General features: G+C 51.2%; 5 protein-coding genes across 5 annotated transcripts; 3 read left to right on the top strand and 2 right to left on the bottom strand.

Annotated features, from left to right (window-relative positions):
* Positions 1-735: 735 nt before the first annotated feature.
* On the top strand, positions 736-1,708 carry M430DRAFT_200888 (hypothetical protein). Its single transcript, XM_024864214.1, has 2 exons — positions 736-1,200; positions 1,257-1,708. Exons 1-2 carry the CDS (start codon positions 1,070-1,072, stop codon positions 1,606-1,608), a joined length of 483 nt encoding a protein of 160 aa, XP_024723931.1. The 5' UTR covers positions 736-1,069; the 3' UTR covers positions 1,609-1,708.
* Positions 1,590-2,279, bottom strand: M430DRAFT_76255 (hypothetical protein; the record flags this gene model as incomplete). Its single annotated transcript, XM_024869558.1, has 1 exon — positions 1,590-2,279. A coding segment is annotated over one exon (690 nt), but the record flags the coding sequence as incomplete, so codon positions are not given.
* Positions 2,280-2,349: 70 nt separating this feature from the next.
* Positions 2,350-8,976, top strand: M430DRAFT_114938 (hypothetical protein). Its single transcript, XM_024861573.1, has 6 exons — positions 2,350-2,704; positions 3,316-3,357; positions 3,644-4,938; positions 4,987-5,469; positions 5,536-8,358; positions 8,416-8,976. The coding sequence occupies exons 1-6, from the start codon at positions 2,359-2,361 to the stop codon at positions 8,695-8,697; spliced, it is 5,271 nt and encodes a 1,756-aa protein (XP_024723929.1). The 5' UTR covers positions 2,350-2,358; the 3' UTR covers positions 8,698-8,976.
* Positions 8,977-10,075: 1,099 nt separating this feature from the next.
* On the top strand, positions 10,076-11,601 carry M430DRAFT_33084 (hypothetical protein). Its single transcript, XM_024866295.1, has 4 exons — positions 10,076-10,207; positions 10,275-10,545; positions 10,603-10,769; positions 10,826-11,601. The coding sequence occupies exons 1-4, from the start codon at positions 10,123-10,125 to the stop codon at positions 11,554-11,556; spliced, it is 1,254 nt and encodes a 417-aa protein (XP_024723928.1). The 5' UTR covers positions 10,076-10,122; the 3' UTR covers positions 11,557-11,601.
* A 1,520-nt stretch (positions 11,602-13,121) lies between these two features.
* On the bottom strand, positions 13,122-15,140 carry M430DRAFT_200848 (hypothetical protein). The gene is made up of 3 exons (XM_024864213.1): positions 15,012-15,140; positions 13,896-14,931; positions 13,122-13,838 (listed from the first exon to the last, which is right to left on the bottom strand). The coding sequence occupies exons 2-3, from the start codon at positions 14,761-14,763 to the stop codon at positions 13,369-13,371; spliced, it is 1,338 nt and encodes a 445-aa protein (XP_024723927.1). The 5' UTR covers positions 14,764-14,931; positions 15,012-15,140; the 3' UTR covers positions 13,122-13,368.
* Between the last annotated feature and the right edge of the window lie 1,830 nt (positions 15,141-16,970).

Below are 16,970 nucleotides of genomic sequence, written 5' to 3'. Positions count from 1 at the left end.
GATCGCAGTAAATGTCGACATATTCATACCCTCCGAGAGTAACCACCCCGGGAGTAATCGCTAGGCAAGCTGAACAGCAAGGCAACGGCTTCGAATTCTATTGAACGAGAGCCTGTAAACTTTTTTGTCCACGCCATATGTCTCTCAGCGTACTCTTGAGAATAGCCCAGTATCGCACTAAGGCACAAGCACCACCCCACCGGCCCGGCACTTGACTCTCACTCTACACCTATTATCCTCTACCTAGGTCGACACTTGATGTAGTATAATATACACCTCTCGTTCACGTATTAATAGGTATCTCATGCAAGGACAAATCCTATGACCGCGTGATTGGGCGTTACTGTTATTCCGTGGAGATTGTACAGACCGCTTAGGATCAGGATAAGTATTTTTGTACTCTTGTTCAACACCCAAAGGGTTCTTATTGTAGGCAAACGGTATGATTTATCGGTGGGTTGACCTAAGATATCCAAGTATAGGTACACTGTATCCAAGTTATTTATGTCCAAGTACTAAGTATACGCTAAGTCCTTAAGACTTAGTAAGTCACATGATCCACTTCCTCATCTAAGGTATACCCTAAGGTACCTCTACCATACCTTATCTTACCTACCTAGTGCCAAGGTACACAGCGCCATACCTAACAATCTGCAGCATCGAGGCTACTTGCCAGCAGGAACTGTACCAGAAGAGCCCCGGTAAAACACGTGCCTCTTCCCTCTTCCAAGGTCCTTCGAATCACCATCTTTACTCAGTACAGAAAGCAGAGCCGCTTTTAATGACGTAACCAGGAACAGCGCCGAGTCGCCAGCGGCCAGACGAGCTTTAACGAGCTCAAGCAGAACCTCAGGTTGTAAGGGTGTGCCAGGGATTTACCAGCCGAAACCCCCCCATCCAGTGCATCAACCGATCACAGAACCGGCCTATCAACTGTGTGGATCCGGGCCCCCATTACCTGACTGCGACAGAGATTGATGCGAGCGTGTCAGTCGAGAGCCAGCCCTACGAGCATTCTCACGACGGAGGTCTGCAACGGAAGAGATGATCTGAATGCTAAGAGAGCATAATGGATGGTTCTGTCACGCTGGCGGACGAGAATCTGGATCCGCCCCCGAGACTCTTCGAAAGACTGCGACAAATCGCTGGATATACGTGGGATGAATCACAGGACCCGTACCATTCAAGCTACAGTAACTGGTAAGGCAGAGCTGCAGCACGCTGCAGCACGATAGAGGATGTTGACCATGGAACAGGCAAGTCTACGGGCACAAGAACACTGCTGCCAAACACTCGAGCAGCGGCAGCAACAGCGGAGCCGTCCATTCGAAATACCCTTTCGAACGCCGCAACTCATCCCACCAGGAAGGAAGCATAAAAAATGAAGAGACATCTTTTGTTGCAATCTCCCAGGCTTTAAGTGCAGCAGATTCCCCCCCTTCTAAAAGCCTTCGAACCTCAATGAGATCATACCGCAGGCCACTAGCGGAGTGGTATCTGTCATTAATCGTTTTAGCGGTCATCTTTTGGATGATCCTGCTAATAACAATTGGGACATCTATTCTGATTGTAGACACCGATGGAAGCCGCCGACCTAAGACTCCCTGAATAATGTCCATCGGCGTCTCCCCGTCAAAGGCAGCTTGTTGCGTGAGCATGGTCCAGAAAAGAATCCCAAGGGAGTATATATCGGTGCGGCTATCTGGCTCGGCAGGCATACGACCTGTCTGCTCGGGGCTCATGTATGACAGCTTGTTCTTTGCCCCGATTTCCTTCGACAGAGCAGACCATCCTGTGCTTGTAAGGCCATGCTCGAATGTCCGCAAACCAGATCCAAAATTAATCAATTTCACCTCTCCAGTCTCCAGATTCATATGGAAGGCATCGGCTCGGATCTCGCCATGCACAATTCGCTGGCCATGATGAAGGATTTCGAGACACTCAGTGGCGCCGATAGCAAAGTCGAGGAAGGTCTGCAAGGGCACTGGTCCATCCGGTTTGAAGTCATACCTGACAGCCTCAAGCTTATCTCCGACTTTACGAGCTTTATACCACGCTGGCCCATGATCGACGATCCTCGGAAGATAATTTGGCCCTGGGTGTTCGAAGATGCAGACAACGATCGGTGCCTTGTCTCCCGGTTGAGCAGTTAATCGTACAAGGTCGAGGGGGCGGATGATATGATGTCCATCCGGATCCACCGACTTTATCGAGTTGCAAATATGAAATGCTCGCTCCTCTCGCAGGGCATGATGTGAGATCCGGGCGACTAGATCGATAGACGTCCGCTCGTACGTTTCATCCTGGGTGAGGGTCGATTCGCTGCCATGCTCGCTCGCTGTTCGAGATTCGTTCGTGATGGGAGGGCCCATCATGGTGGGCAGGACAGAGGAGCATGACAAAGTGGTCAAGATCATTGATAAAGTGGCCAAACGGCACGTTATTGCTCAAATGCAAGATGTGTCTAGCATTTCATCTGGAGTTAGCTTATCTGAAGGCCGCTTGGAAAGCTTTAACGCGGCTTCGGCGATCGTCACAGACCTATCGAGTGAGGGAGACAACACGAGCTCTGGCGAAGCAAGATCCATCCCGCTAACAGCAAACGCACTCTCTGGAGAACTCAGAAGATACAAGAGCAATTCGAGCCAAATACGCTCTGTCACCAATTCATTACACAATTCTCTGGAAAGCCAAGAATCGTCTAGTCGATCAAATCAATCCAACGCGAATGTCAAGCCCTGGGAGAAAAACAACGCCTTGTCCTTAGAATCCAGGAGCATGATTGATAGTATGAGTTCAGAAGTTGGCGGATCTCGATCAGGCTCTGATGGCGTTGGAAGCTTGACTAGTCATCGCAATGCCCAAAAGTTCCGTAGGAAAGGGCGGTGCGAGGTTGTGAGTATCTCTGGTTCTGCCGGCTTGGGGAAGAGCTGTCTCGTCCAATCCGTGCAAGTTGAGGCTCGCCGAAGGGGATACTTTGCCAGCTCGAAGTTCGACCAGGCCAAGAAGACACCATTTGGTCCAGTCCTCAGATTACTCTCCAGTCTTTTCAAGCAAGTCTTTTCTGAGAGCAACACCGATACCCCCTTCCATCAGCTCCTCAAACAATACGTCAAGCCGGCTTGGCCAATGCTTCACAAAATTCTGGGCCTCCCTGAGTTCTTGCTCGGTCCGACCACTACCCCTCCGAGACCAACCCATGGCAGCCAGCCATCTCAGTCATACAACAAGAGCATTAGAGCTGAGTATAGCCGTCGCGACTCCTCGCCCACGAGTTCGCCTTCCAACTTATATAGTATGGCACTCGGTGCCCAGAGTGCCCAGGACTTCTTGCGCGCAGGCTCTTCAACAAAATCAGTGCGACTGATGAATACCTTCCTTGATGTTTTACGTGTGTTCACACAACACAAGTTTATCTGCTTTTGTTTAGACGATCTTCAATTCGCAGATGATGAATCGCTGGATTTGATCACTCAAATTGTTTCTTCCAGAATGAAGATGGTCATCATCGTGACCTACAGGCCGGAGGAAATGCGTCATGAGCAGATCGCGAGTATTCTAGAACCCCCAGAAATGGATCCAGAGGGTAACTGTTTGCGCTCCCATATATGACCTTTGACTTGGCTCTGCTAACAGTGGACAGATTATATAAAAGCTCCCGGGGTTGGTATTACCAAAGTGGTCCTAAACCCCTTGACTGAAGAGGATGTCATCCAATATGTTTCTGCGACGCTCTGTCTACCTAGGCATGATGTCATACCATTGGCTGCTATCATCCAGTCGAAGACTGCAGGCAATCCTTTCTATATGAGAGAGATGCTTGACACCTGTCATCGAAAGCAGTGTATATGGTACGACTATAAGGATAATGGCTGGCGCTACGATCTTGACCGAGTATTCAAACAATTTGAGGCTAAAAGCTACCACGACACTCCGAACAGCGAATTCGTCACAGGCCGACTGCAAGAATTACCTCCGTCTTCCAGGGCTATCCTTGGTTGGGCTTCACTTATTGGGAATTCTTTTTCATTCGAATTGATCCAAAAGCTTCTAAGCGGCGAATTCGATTACGACGAGTCTGGAAACACGCCAGGGGCTACCGGGCACTGCCCGCTATCCCATCCGCAAGAAGACGCTGTCATAGGCCTACAAGCGGCGATTCAAGCATACATTATCGTTTCCACTCAAGATGATGATCGATTCCGTTTTGTACACGATCGTTACGTCCAGGCTGCAAGATCTCTCTGCGAAGTCAATGGACCGAAGATGCACTTCATAATTGCGCAAACACTTCGTAAATACTATTCTGCTGACGAACGATTGCGAGAAATCACTGCAACCCACATATGCGCGTCAGTGGATGTCATCAACAAACGTGTAGTGCATAGACAATCTTTACGGAAGGTGCTCTTCGACTGTGCTCAAGCGGCCGCCGAGAGTGGTGCCAGACCAACCGCTTCCAGATTCTACACTCATTGTTTTGCGCTGCTGCAGAAAGATCCATGGGATGATAGCGCAGTGGATGTCTATTACGAGGAGACTCTCCAACTCTACACTCGAGCAGCCGAGTGCAGTCTCTATATGGGCCAATATCGAGAAGCCAAGCGACTGCTTCAACAGGTCTTCAAGAATGCCAAGACGCCTGTCGACAAAGCTCCTGCCTGGGTTCTACAGTCCAGAGTCCTCGCTCAAGAGGGTGATTCGCCTTCAGCCTTTCAGGCATTGAAACAGTGCCTTGGGGCGCTAGATATCGACATTGACCCCAAGCCTACCTTCGAGAAATGTGACGCTGAATTCGAGCGTCTTTCTCTCAAAATACAATCTATGGACACGGAAGAGCTGGTCTCTAGATCCATGTCACCAGATTCCAACCTTGCCGTCGTGGGTGCTGTACTTGTGGAGACATTGACGTCTTCTTTTTGGACCGATAAACTTACTGTAAGTCCCTTTGTCCTCTCAATAGAAAATAATGCTCACCTTTCTCAGTTCTATCAAATGGCTTTAGTCATGGTCAATACCATACTCACTAATGGCAGCTTCCCTCAAGCTGGTATGGCTTTCATGCACTTAGCTATGATCGCAATTAGTCGGTTTAATATGATTAAGTTCGCCTCTGATATGGGGCACGTCTCCATAGCCCTCATTGACCGATGGCGCGACCATTACACAATGGGGAGAGGCGGATCGGCGTATTATCTCTTCGTTGGCCATATCCAGATGCCTATTCCGGACGCAATTCCCCAATTAGAGGGAACACTGGAGTACGCCATCCAGGCCGGTGACAGGATATCAACCATCTTCAATTTTGGCTTGGTCGGAAATCTCAGATTCTTTGCATCCGAGCACCTTGCTGACCTTGAGGCCTTCTGCACATACGGGTGTGAAGAAATTCAAAACTGGCAGGATGATACTCGCGGAGGCACCATGATCATATCAGTGAGGCAGGTAGCGAAGGCTCTGCAGGGAAAGGTAAACTTGTCATGATAACCCATGTCCTACCTTTAAAAGGCAATTGCTGACTCCTCGATCTTCTAGACATTCACCTTAAACCCAACGGAGGTTATGAGTGACTCGCAGCACAACTCCCTGGCATACAAGGCCTGGCTTAGAAAAGCCTCGAAAGATAACGACCGGCCGCTCATATTCTATGAAAGCCTTGAAATAGCACCCTTGTTCTTATATGGACACTATGAGGCAGCAATTAGGCTAGGGAATTCCGCCCTACGAAATATCGACACTGTATGGTCCGCCAGAAATACCCGATTTTTAATGTTGTTCCAAGGTTTGTCCATCGCAGGTTTGATGTGGTACAAGCTACAAGACCCGGTCCGATCTGTTAACCATGAGAATCCAACGCCTGAAACTCGACAAATTGAAGCAGACCTCCGAAAAGAGCTTGCTGAAGTCACAAAAACGATACTTCACTACCAGAGGAAGATTGAAGATTGGCAGGCTGTTAATGATGTTAACTACCTAGCGTGGTCACAACTGCTCGCTGCTCAGATTGCCGAGATGCAAGAGGATTATGGTGCGGCATTAATGCACTATGAAGAAAGCTTGGATCATGCGTCAGCTCACAGCTTCGTTTTCGAGGAGGCACTGGGCAATTACTTGCTGGCGGGATTTTTCATAAGAGTCGGGTCCCGACGACCTGCCAAAGCGGCACTGCGAGAGGCTATTATGCTTTATCGCCAATGCGGTGCTGTCGGAGTCGCCAAGCACATTGAGGATGAACATAGCCTCCTGCTTCAAGGCCCGACAAGAAACCTAAGAACAGCAGATATGGCTGTCCAGACAGACTTCGCGGGCGATTCTGCCCCTGTACAGTATCAGACCCTTGAAGGTGATGATGATGATGTGCGTCAACAGACACGTGCAGTGATCGAGGAGACCAAGGATGATAGGATCGGTGCATGGCAAGGCGGCTTCGCGCGCCCAGACGCTGGCTCAGGGCTTCCCGCACTCGACATGCTTGACCTGACATCGATTCTCGAGAGCTCCCAGGTCATTTCAAGTGTCCTACAAGTCGACCAGTTGCTCAAAACCATGTGCGAGATCATTCTGCAGAATTGCGGCGGTTTGGCATCTCTGGCGGCTATCGTTGTCGAGGATGACGACCCAGTCGGTTGGAGTATTGCTGCGAGCGGTGATTCTGAAAAGGGCGCAGTGGCCCATATTCCCGGGCTTCCCCTGGCTGAAACGGCATTAGTCGCGGAGAAGGTCATCCTCTACTGCACGAGGTTCCGGGAGACAGTGTTCCTTCCGGACTTGATCCGTGATGAACGGTTCAGCAACGTCAGTGAAGCCTGGTCAGCACGTAATCCGGCTGGCAAATCTGTCATTGCCATACCCATATGTCACGGTGACAAGCCACTGTTGGGTGTCCTCTACCTCGAAGGAGAGCCCAACGCATTCACGGATCGAAATCTCACCGTCCTCCAATTGCTGGTCAATCAGATTGGAATCAGTTACTCCAACGCGCTGACGATGAAGGAGGTCGAGAGGGTATCTGCTTTCAACAATTCCATGGTCGATGTTCAGAAGAAAGCCCTTGCAAAAGCTCTCGAGGCCGAAAAGCAGGCCAATCTTGCGAAAGCCGAAGCACTTCGTAATGTGAAGCTGGCTGAAGAGGCTGCCAAAGCAAAGTCGATCTTCCTGGCCAATGTCTCGCACGAGCTTCGAACCCCCCTCAATGGTGTCATCGGTAACTCCGAACTGCTCAGAGATAGCGACCTTCGAAAAGATCAGGCGGAGATGGCTGACTCCATCCGCGTATCAGCCGATCTACTTTTGACCGTCATCAATGACATTCTAGACTTTTCGAAGATGGAAGCCGACAAGATGAAACTGTTCATTGTTGCCTTCAACGCTGATGAGATGCTTCGTGAAGTCGTCCGGTCTGTTTCTTACAGCAATCGAGACAAGAAGAGCTCAAGGAATGTCGAGATTATACAAGATATCAATCTTCCTCAATCTTTGATCTATGGGGACCCTGTACGACTTCATCAAGTCTTGGGAAACCTGATCGGAAACAGCTTAAAGTTCACAGAAAATGGATCAATCACTGTGGGCGCAAGGACCGACATGGAGACAAAGGACGCCGTGAAGTTGACGTTCTGGGTCAAGGATACTGGAATCGGCATTCCACAACAGCAACTTGCCAAGTTGTTCAAGCCCTTCAGTCAGGCTGATGCCAGCACCGCTCGAAAATATGGTGGAAGCGGTCTTGGCCTCAGTATCTGCAAGTCGCTCATCGAGTCGATGATGGGAGGTACAATTCGGCTGGAGAGCGCCGAGAATAAAGGAACCACTGCTTGGTTCTCCGTCACCTTTCCGAAGGCAAATCCAGAAGCTACTCCGGGCGATAGCCAAAACGGAATAGATCAGAGAGCCCCCATGGCAAAATATATCGAATCTGATGGAGAAGGCTTTGCATCTCCTCACACGGATTTCTCCAATGTTCCTCGAGACCAACTGCGCATATGTATTGCGGAAGATAACCCAATAAACCAAAAGATCGCAATCCAATTCATGGATAAGTTGGGGTTCAAGTATGTCGATGCCTACGATAATGGATTGGCAGCCGTGGAGGGTCTGCGAAAGAGAGCCAGGGAAGGTAAACCCTATCACATCATCCTCATGGATGTGCAGATGCCTGTACTGGACGGGTATGAAGCAACCAAGCTGTTGCGACAAGATCCGCTTGACGCTGTTCGTGGGATATTGGTCATTGCGATGACTGCTTCTGCGATTCAAGGTGACAGAGAAAAGTGCTTGGCGTCTGGAATGAATGACTACTTAGCTAAGCCTGTTCGATCTGGAGTGCTGAAGAAGAAACTCGATCACTATCTCCAACAGGTTCGTACATTGCCTATACCCTCTAGAAGCTATGCCCAGAGCTGACCAAATCCACAGCCTCCTCTCGTGGTATCAAACCTCCAGGAAGAAGCTAGGAAAGTAGCAAACGACGTCTTGTCAGGTTGGGACGGACAGGACAGCCCGCCCTTCTTGGATTCTTCGGATCCCTCGCTCTCAGAGTTGACGCATCATTCGCGCAGGAGGTCATCGACTTCCGCACCGCCTGTATTAAATCCACTTTCAAGCCGAAGTCCCACCATTAAATTCAACAACTCAGCAGAACCGCGTCAAGGAAGGTCATCTCACAATGGAAGAAGCCTTGGCGGCGGCTCCCAATAAATACATGAAGAGGATTTTGCCAAAGAGTCTACCTGCCCTATCTAATAACCGTTTTCACGGGATCACGACGGATCGACTCGACGAAGAGAAAGGGACGAGTCGGGCAATTTCTCGTTTCAAGAGGTGATCGCTCAAGGTGGTCAGGCCCGGGATCCCCACCGCAAGCAATGAGAGGATGAGAGATACAAAAGCAGCCTTTTTTGCTCTTCAGGGAAGAGACAACATCGATTGGTAATACTGTTGGCGAAGAGGGAAGATATAGAATTGGGAAACTAGATGGACAGGTTCTCACATGGAATGGTCTGCATAATACAACGGGCATGGGAGGTGGGACATTTGCATACACCTCTTTCTTTTAGCGTTGGAGTTGGCGGAGGGGCCTTCGTTACAACATTTGAGTACATACGAGTTATACTTACCTTATGTACATACGAGTCATAGTCGGGAATACATATACGAGTTACAGTCGGGTATGGAGGGGGCTGTTTGGATTTTGTGGTCTGACCTGCTTGGAGTAATACCAGACCCTATCATGAGGCACGCGCGGTACCTATGCATACAGGCTACGATATCCGGTGATATGGCTGGAAGAATGAAGTGTACGACCAAGAGCTGGTAGAACGTTCATTCGAGGCAAAAATTCTAACCCCCTCTTGACCAACCCTTTTCAATGGACTCCTGTCGGTAAGTATATTGGCTCAGTGAGCCTCTGATGAACTGTTCTCTGTCTTCATCTGGTGATGAAAGACACTGACATATTATTTACTTTCCTAATTAAGTATACAGTACGGCCTCAGACGGGATTCTGTTTCCGCAGCATGTTCTTTACGTTTTGATTTTCTGTCCCTCGAGATAGCTTGGGGACGATGTTCTCTTTTCTCCTTTTGAGCAGGGTTTCAATCAACTTTCTCTTGTCTAGTCCGACAATGTGACGGGTCACAAGTGTGAACCCCTATTCTTACGCAAGCGTGTTCAAGAGGCGGCATTTGTATATTGTCCATCGTTTAAATATAGTATTTACGGCGCAGCGTCGAATCGCAATTGATGAAGTTGATTGAGCCGGCTATCAAACGCGTACAAAGTTAAAGCCTGTGATCGATGGATGCATCGTCCGTGGGTACTCGCTTCTGCCTGCCATGCCTGGGCCAAGGATGCACAGTGTTCCCGTCTCGTTTCAAGGGCTGGATTCCTTGTCAGTGTATGGTTTGTCTGCAAAGGCTCGGCATGGTTTCATTGGTTCGTTGGTTGTTGCAAGAAGGCGAGCATCCAGCCGCTTTGGAGTTGTTGTGGTCAGGATCAGCTTTGTAAGCGAGAATTTCCCCGCTCCCCCGCTCCTCCGCTCCCCAGAGTGTCTATCTGGTCTATCTCCTGTATCATCCAGACTTCTGGCCCTTCAATCTGCCGCTAAGTCAAAAAACATCAACGATGGCGACTATCGAGGAGAGGATCCAGGCTGCTGTGACCGCATTGGATATCCCGGGGGTTGTCCTTGTGGCAAGCGAGGCTACAGGTATTGACTATCTTATTACATCCCCCCCCTTGTCAGATGTTCAACCTTATTCCTGACATCAACCTAGGCAAATTCTACTACTCTAATGCCATCGGCGCCAGCTCTCTCAGGCCCGGCGGCGAGCCCTTGCATCTGGACTCGGTCATGTGGCTAGCCTCCTCTACGAAGATCATGACCTCTATTGCAGCCTTACAATGCGTGGAGCGCGGTCAATTTACTCTCGACGAGGATGTCACCTGCCTGCTCCCCGAACTGAAAGATATCGAGATCCTCAAGGGCTTTGAGCCCGGTACTCAGAAGCCAATCCTCGTCAAAGCTACGAAGAAGATCACCCTACGGTAAGCCGGTAATCTTGGGCCCTGGTACGGAAAGGGTTGATTGACATCCGAACCTAGCCACCTCCTCAGTCACACGTCCGGGTTGGCATATGATATCTTCACCCCTATCCTGCAACGCTGGCGCAAGTCCCGTGGCGAGGAAACGCACTTCACCAGTGGATCCCTCATCTACCGCTGCAGCGTCCCGCTCCTCTTCGAGCCAGGCGAGCTCTGGTCTTATTCCCGTACGCGTACCAATTCTCACCCCACTTCCGAAGCCCCAAGCTGACCCCATCTCAAGCCGGGCTCGACTGGGCCGGGCTGATGATCGAGCGCGCCAACCACACAACTCTGGAGGACTACATGCAGCAGCACATCTGGGGCCCGCTCTCCATCACCAACATCAGCTTCCGGCCCAGCCAGCGCCCCGGCATGCTCAGCCGGCTCTGCGAGATGAGCGAGCGACAAGGCGGCATCAACCGATTCGGCACGCCCCTCGAGCCATCGACGCGCGTGACGGCCAGCGCGGAGACCGTGTGGGACGTGGACATGCCGGAGGACTGCGGCGGGGCGGGAGCCTACGGGAGCCTCGTGGGGTTCCAGAAGATCCTGCACGCGCTGGCGGCGGGGGACGAGCGGCTCCTGGGAGCGGAGATGCGGGACGAGCTGTTCCGGCCGCAGCTGAGCGACACGGCGCAGGCGCATTTCTCGCAGCTGCGGAAGTTCAAGGAGCTGAATGATATCTACGGCGTGACGCGCGACGACCGGGTGGGCCACGCGCTCGGGGGCGTGGTGATGTTGGAGGATATGGAGGGCAGGAGGAGGAAGGGCACGCTGAGTTGGCAGGGCATGCCGAATGTGTATTGGTGGGTGGATAGGGCGGCGGGGATGAGTGGTGTCTATGGATCTCAAGTCATACCGACGGGGGATCCGAAGAGTCTGGCACTGTTTTGGGACTTTGAGAGGGCCATGTATGAGAAGGCTGAGAAGGCCCGGGAGGAGACGGAGTCTATTGATGGGGGATTGGAATAAGAGGGCGGGGGGTTGGGGGGTTGGGGGGAGGTGTTGTGGGAATTGGGAACTGAGAAAAGGGGAGTTGGGATTTTGATAATACACGATGGAATCCTTCTTATATTATTCCGGTCGAGGGGAGGGAGTCTTAATTATGAATTTCTTTCATCTAGAGTAAAGTACTATTATTTATGTATGTCATGTAATAATCGAAAGCTCAATATCAAAACTAGTTACAAGTTCAAAAACCATTCCCAAACATCTATCTATCTATCTTCAATATCTTGACTTGGAACTCTCCTTTCCTCTCTCTTTTCACCATATACCTAATCACCCCCCCAACCCATCCCCCCCCTTTCCCATACATCCCTCAACCCCTTCCTTCCTTCCTTCCACCCCACACAGTCTCCAAAAAACGGGGAAAAGGGGAAGGAGTTACCTAACACTCGGATCGGTTCTAATTTCTTGCTGTATATAATAAGTAAGAGTCTTGGGATATGCGTATAGGGTTGAAGGAAGGAAGGGAGGAAGGGATTATGGGTTGGTTGGTTGGTTGGTTGGTTGGTTGGTTAAGATTGGAGATAGAATGGAGATGAGGGAATGGAAGGATGGATGGATGGATTGATTAGTTGGTTCTTTTGAGTGATCTATACTTAAGGTATATCTTCATCTATCTATCTATCTATCCATCCCATCCCATCAACACACCACAAACTCCCTCCTCCCCCTCAAAAATTCCAATCAAAAAATCTAAATCTAATCCAACCGCCATCAACACACTAAAGTAGCTCTACCCTCTCCCTAGTCCCCTCGTTCCCCGGCTCCCTCTTCCGAAACATAATTCCCTTCAGTTTCCGTGAATTCCTTCCTTAATCTTAAGACACCAGGGCGCTTGACCCGTTTCGGATAATGGGGCTGCCGCGGCGTTTGTTTGAGAGAGAGAGGGGGGGCCCGGGTGGGGCTGCGCGCTATTCCAATTTGGAAATTTTGGAGGGGTGTTGTGGTGTGGCTGGTGTTGGGAGGACGGACGGACTGTGTGGCGCGGGAGAAGGGATAGGGGGGAGATTGAGATAATGGCTGATGGGTGTGTTATTTTCGCTTTGATGTATAGCAAGGATGTCACGAAATGGCTGGACTACCATATGATTGAGGAGATGCTGCTCTCATTGAAGAAAGATCCCGAGCGAGTAGCCCTAGGACAGAGATATACATCTCTCTCTCCCTCTCTCTTTTGTGCTATACCACACTTTTTGATATTTCTTTTTGCCCCCATCCCCAATTCCGCGCCCAACCCTCGTCCTCATCCAGAATTGTATCCAACAATATATACAGAGGTCTAGTCGCACATTCCATCCTTCACCCGCAGGACAGCCTGTGTCAATCTGCTGCGAGAAGTGCTGTAGGAAGAGCCCACCACGACCCCGGAATCTACTCGTTTCCAAAAATAATATAGTACAGTGGGAGCTTGCCCAACAAGAAGAATGGATCAAATGTACAAAGAAAGTGGTATCGCCGAGTGCCAGCCCTTCAATCAAAGGTCGGGAGGAGCGGCGAGAGAAGCTTGGTGGAAAAATGTGTCGTTTCAAACGCAGTAAATGGGTATCTTGTAAATCATCGACAGAGAATGTAAAGATGATGCAAATCCAGAAGTAAGGTCCAAGCCTGCTCGAGAATGGATCCAAGGCGATCTCGTGTCCGTCGTCTCGTGTCGTCTTTCCCTTGCGCGAATCCATTTGTCGCTCACAGAAAGATGATCCTCGTGTACATGGACATCCGAAAGATCCCCTCTCGGATCGCCAAATCCCCTTTCATCATCTAGCTTGCCAACATCGCTCATCGTGATCCTCCCCCCTCGGGCGTCATACGTCGTTCCTCGTGCCTCGTCTCCGATCCTGCCGGATACTCAGAGTCGCGTTGCGCTTGTTGAGCTTGTGATTGTGACTGCGGTCTCGTTTCGCTGTGTTCGAGTATCGAAGATACCGGATTTGAGCCCCCTGAACGTCGTCGCGGCGCTACGGACGCCGCTGCTGCTGGTCCCTGCTCCGGAGCGGGGGAAGCCATGCTCCGCGTGGTGAAACTACTCTCGCTGTAGCGATGTCGACTCCCTGGGCGGCCGTAGGAATCAAGTCCCCTAGCAGACATGTCACTTCTTTGCCTCGAGTGGCCGCGGCGTCGATTTGTAGGCGTGTGAGATATTGAGCCAGTTTGGGAGAAGGGCGGAGAGGTATACCGCGGCTGCGATGTGGGCTGCGGGGCGGATTGGTGAGGTCCCGTAGCCTTCCGTTTTTTCGGAGAAGCTGATTCTGGAGATCACTATTAGTTTGGTGTTCACGGCAACAAAAGAATCCTTCAATGCTTGCCTGAAGGGGTACTGGGCTGATTAGCACTACTCCCGGCCTGTGACGTGGGCGGTTGCCAGTGATGGAAGTATATTGAGGGCGAGGAATGCGTCTCTTGCTGCGGGGCTGTTTGTGTTTGTTGCAATGGATGCCCTGATTGACCAGGTAAAGCTTGCATGCTTCCTCCCGCCGCAATCTCTCCCGTATTCAGTCTGGGTAGGTGAGAGGCTTGGGGTGGCCTGGCAACTGCGCCCTGTGCCTGAATAGTGGATCGAGACCTTGATGCTGGTGACATCTGATAGCTTGGGACAAAACCTGCGCTCTGTTGAGAGCCTGGCGGCCCTACAGGTGTGGATGGAAGCGTCATTGCGGCTGGATGTTGTTGACCTGAATACGGCGGTACTCGAGGATCTCCTCTCTGCAGCTGCTCTGGCAAAGCGTGGCTTTGTGAAGGAAGCATATGCTGCTGAGGCTGAGGCTGAGGCTGTTGCTGCTGAAGCTGTGCTTGCGCCAGATAATGCTGGGCCCATTCCAAACTTGTGGCTGGCAGATTGCCTCCACCCATTCCAGCAAAAACCATGGGAATCATGTATGGTGGAATCCCTCCATTCAACGACGTCCGCAGCATATCCTGCTCGATCTTTCGTTGCTCTAACCGCAAAGATTCCTGCCGTGTCTTCTCCTCCTCTTGCTTTCGCTTGTCCTCTTCGGCCTTAGCAAGTAACCAGTTCCTCATTGACTCTTCCCCACCTTGCCATTGCTGTAGAGGGGCCGGCAACTGTCCTAAGGGTTGACTTAGTGGCGGTTGACCTATCTGCGGAGGCTGCTGTGGTGGTTGAGGCAGGGTCATGGCCGCCGGGGGAGGCAAGCCACGATGGGGTGTCGACATCTGCTCTGCCGTCGACTGAGAGGCCGAGACGGAGGGCTGTGGCTTATCAGCGGCGGGAGGGGGAAGAAGGGAAAGGCTTGACGTCGCCACCGCCGGAGAGAAACGAGAGGTAGATGGTGGCGTAAGTGGAATATAGTCATGGAAAGACTTATATCCGTGATGTGCTGGCTGTTTAAGAGTGAGCAACATCTCGAGAAGAAAACTATAAAACTAAAAGAGAGACATGAAGTGGTGGAGGTAGAAGTGACCTTTGAAAAGAAGACAGTGGGATCAGGGAGCCCAGGCGACGAGGACCGTCGGGACTTTTATATATTGAACGGAAAGCAACCCCCCACGCAGGTAGTAACACTCATGTCCAGCCAGGTACCGTGCGCAGGAGTGGAGTTCGTGCTTTAGTAACCCCGGATTGTATATGAAAGATCCTCGAGACGGGACCGGGTGCCGGAACGGTGAAGGGACGCGTGGTTCAACGGGGGCTTGATTGGATCTCGTAAATCACAAGGCTACGATTGACAGTTCTAGATCTGGAATGTTGACAAGATGCCTGACTGCAGGGACGATCTCCTAGGGAAGGACGGTGGCGTGTATGAAGTTATGATAATAAGGTTGGGAAAGTGACCGAATAGAACGTTAGGATCGACAAGTCCTGACGGAATAAGAAGGAGGCGGCGGCGTCAGCATGAGCAGAAAGAATGGACCACTAATCGTCCAGCAGATCGGGAGGCTGAGGAGGAAAGCGAGTAAACAAGTCCCAGAAGGTCGAGATGCTCTATACGTTGCATGGGAGAGTGGAGGGGAGCAGGGACCGGATGGCTGATATTACAGGTGCCAGGCATACAAGTATATCTGTCCAACTCGAAGCTTCTCCGGAGAGGGTCTTGATGAGGTGAGGATTTCCGAGCTTTACCCTCAAGACCAGCTCGTTGTGTTCCAGTCTGGAGAGTGTAGAGAGGACGACGGGATGTCTGTTCCTTAACCCGGCTTGGGGTCTCGACGCCTAGGTAGGCAAGGTAAGGTACGGCCGACTAACTATAGTACTTACTACTACTGGGTCCTGGCTCCTGGTGAAGGACAAAGATTAAATGCGGGTCTTATCCGAAATGCAAGTGGCAAGTGGCTAGAGAGTAGTGCGTTGTGAGGATGAAGATGCTCGAGCCGGTTCGCCATGGGAAGCGGGACGCGGACAGAACGGCGTTGTGGTACGCATGGTTGATGGGAAACTAGGCGTAGAGTAGATTCTAACTTCTGGGGCCCGAAGCTGGGGCTGGGGCTTTGGAGGGGCTGAAGATAGACAAGTGTTGTAAGTAGTTCAGGGTGGGTTACTGTGCGCCTGCAATTCTCTTGTGACGGGGCATGGGGCTAGAACGAGACGAGAGGAGAAGCGCAGGTGGACGACAGTCGGGGGCACAGAGATGTGGCTTGACCAGCTGCCAACAGCGGGCAATGGCCGGTGGCCTGTGAGAGGGCAGCTTCAAATAGGAAGCTGTACGGTTCTTCTTCTTCAGCCTCTGCCTCTGCCTCTGCCTCTGCCTCTGCTTCTGGGAAGACCTGGGTCGTGATACCACAGTGAGGGGTAGGTAAAGCTGTCCGGGTCCATACAAGAGCTCACAAGAGGAGTGGGCACTAACCTTGCGGCTTGTCGGCGAAGAAGCTTTGGACTTCCAGGGCTTCTAGTTTGGCTTCCAAAGCAGGCTAATCAAGAGACTGCGAGGATCAGTGAAGGGATTGGCGCTGTAACTACTTGTCACTGTCGTGACACTTGCAGGTCCCGCTCCACTACTCAGTCCTTAACTGAGGTGGCTTAGAACTTAGAAGCAAGAAGTTAGTCCTCCGGTAGGGAGTAGCTGTCTCTGGAGTCTGGTACGCATGTCCGGGGGCAAGGGCCAGTGAAACGGCCCAATGGTGATGGGGTTGTCGACTCGTCAAGAAACGAAACCGCAAGCCAATGAAACACCAGGCGATCTTCAAGTAATCAATCAGTCGAGGATTCTAAAACACAGCCGACCCGCTCTCGTTAAAATTCTCCAGAACAACATGAGAAAATTTCAGAGTGGAGGCGCGTCTCGAATCTCGACCTGGGAAGATTAGTGAAGGGGGCCCTGGTTGCTTCGTCTGGTCCTGGGCTCTTTGGAGAATAGTCGTGTGCAATGTGCCATGCTCCGTGACCCCGTCTATCCCTCATCCATGCACCTGGCAGCCAACAGGGG

The sequence above is a fragment of the Amorphotheca resinae genome, assembly GCF_003019875.1.
Source record: "Amorphotheca resinae ATCC 22711 unplaced genomic scaffold M430scaffold_2, whole genome shotgun sequence".
NCBI lineage: Eukaryota > Fungi > Ascomycota > Leotiomycetes > Helotiales > Amorphothecaceae > Amorphotheca > Amorphotheca resinae.
The sequence above is the reverse complement of the archived record's forward strand: the minus strand, read 5'-3'. Positions and strand labels throughout refer to the sequence as shown.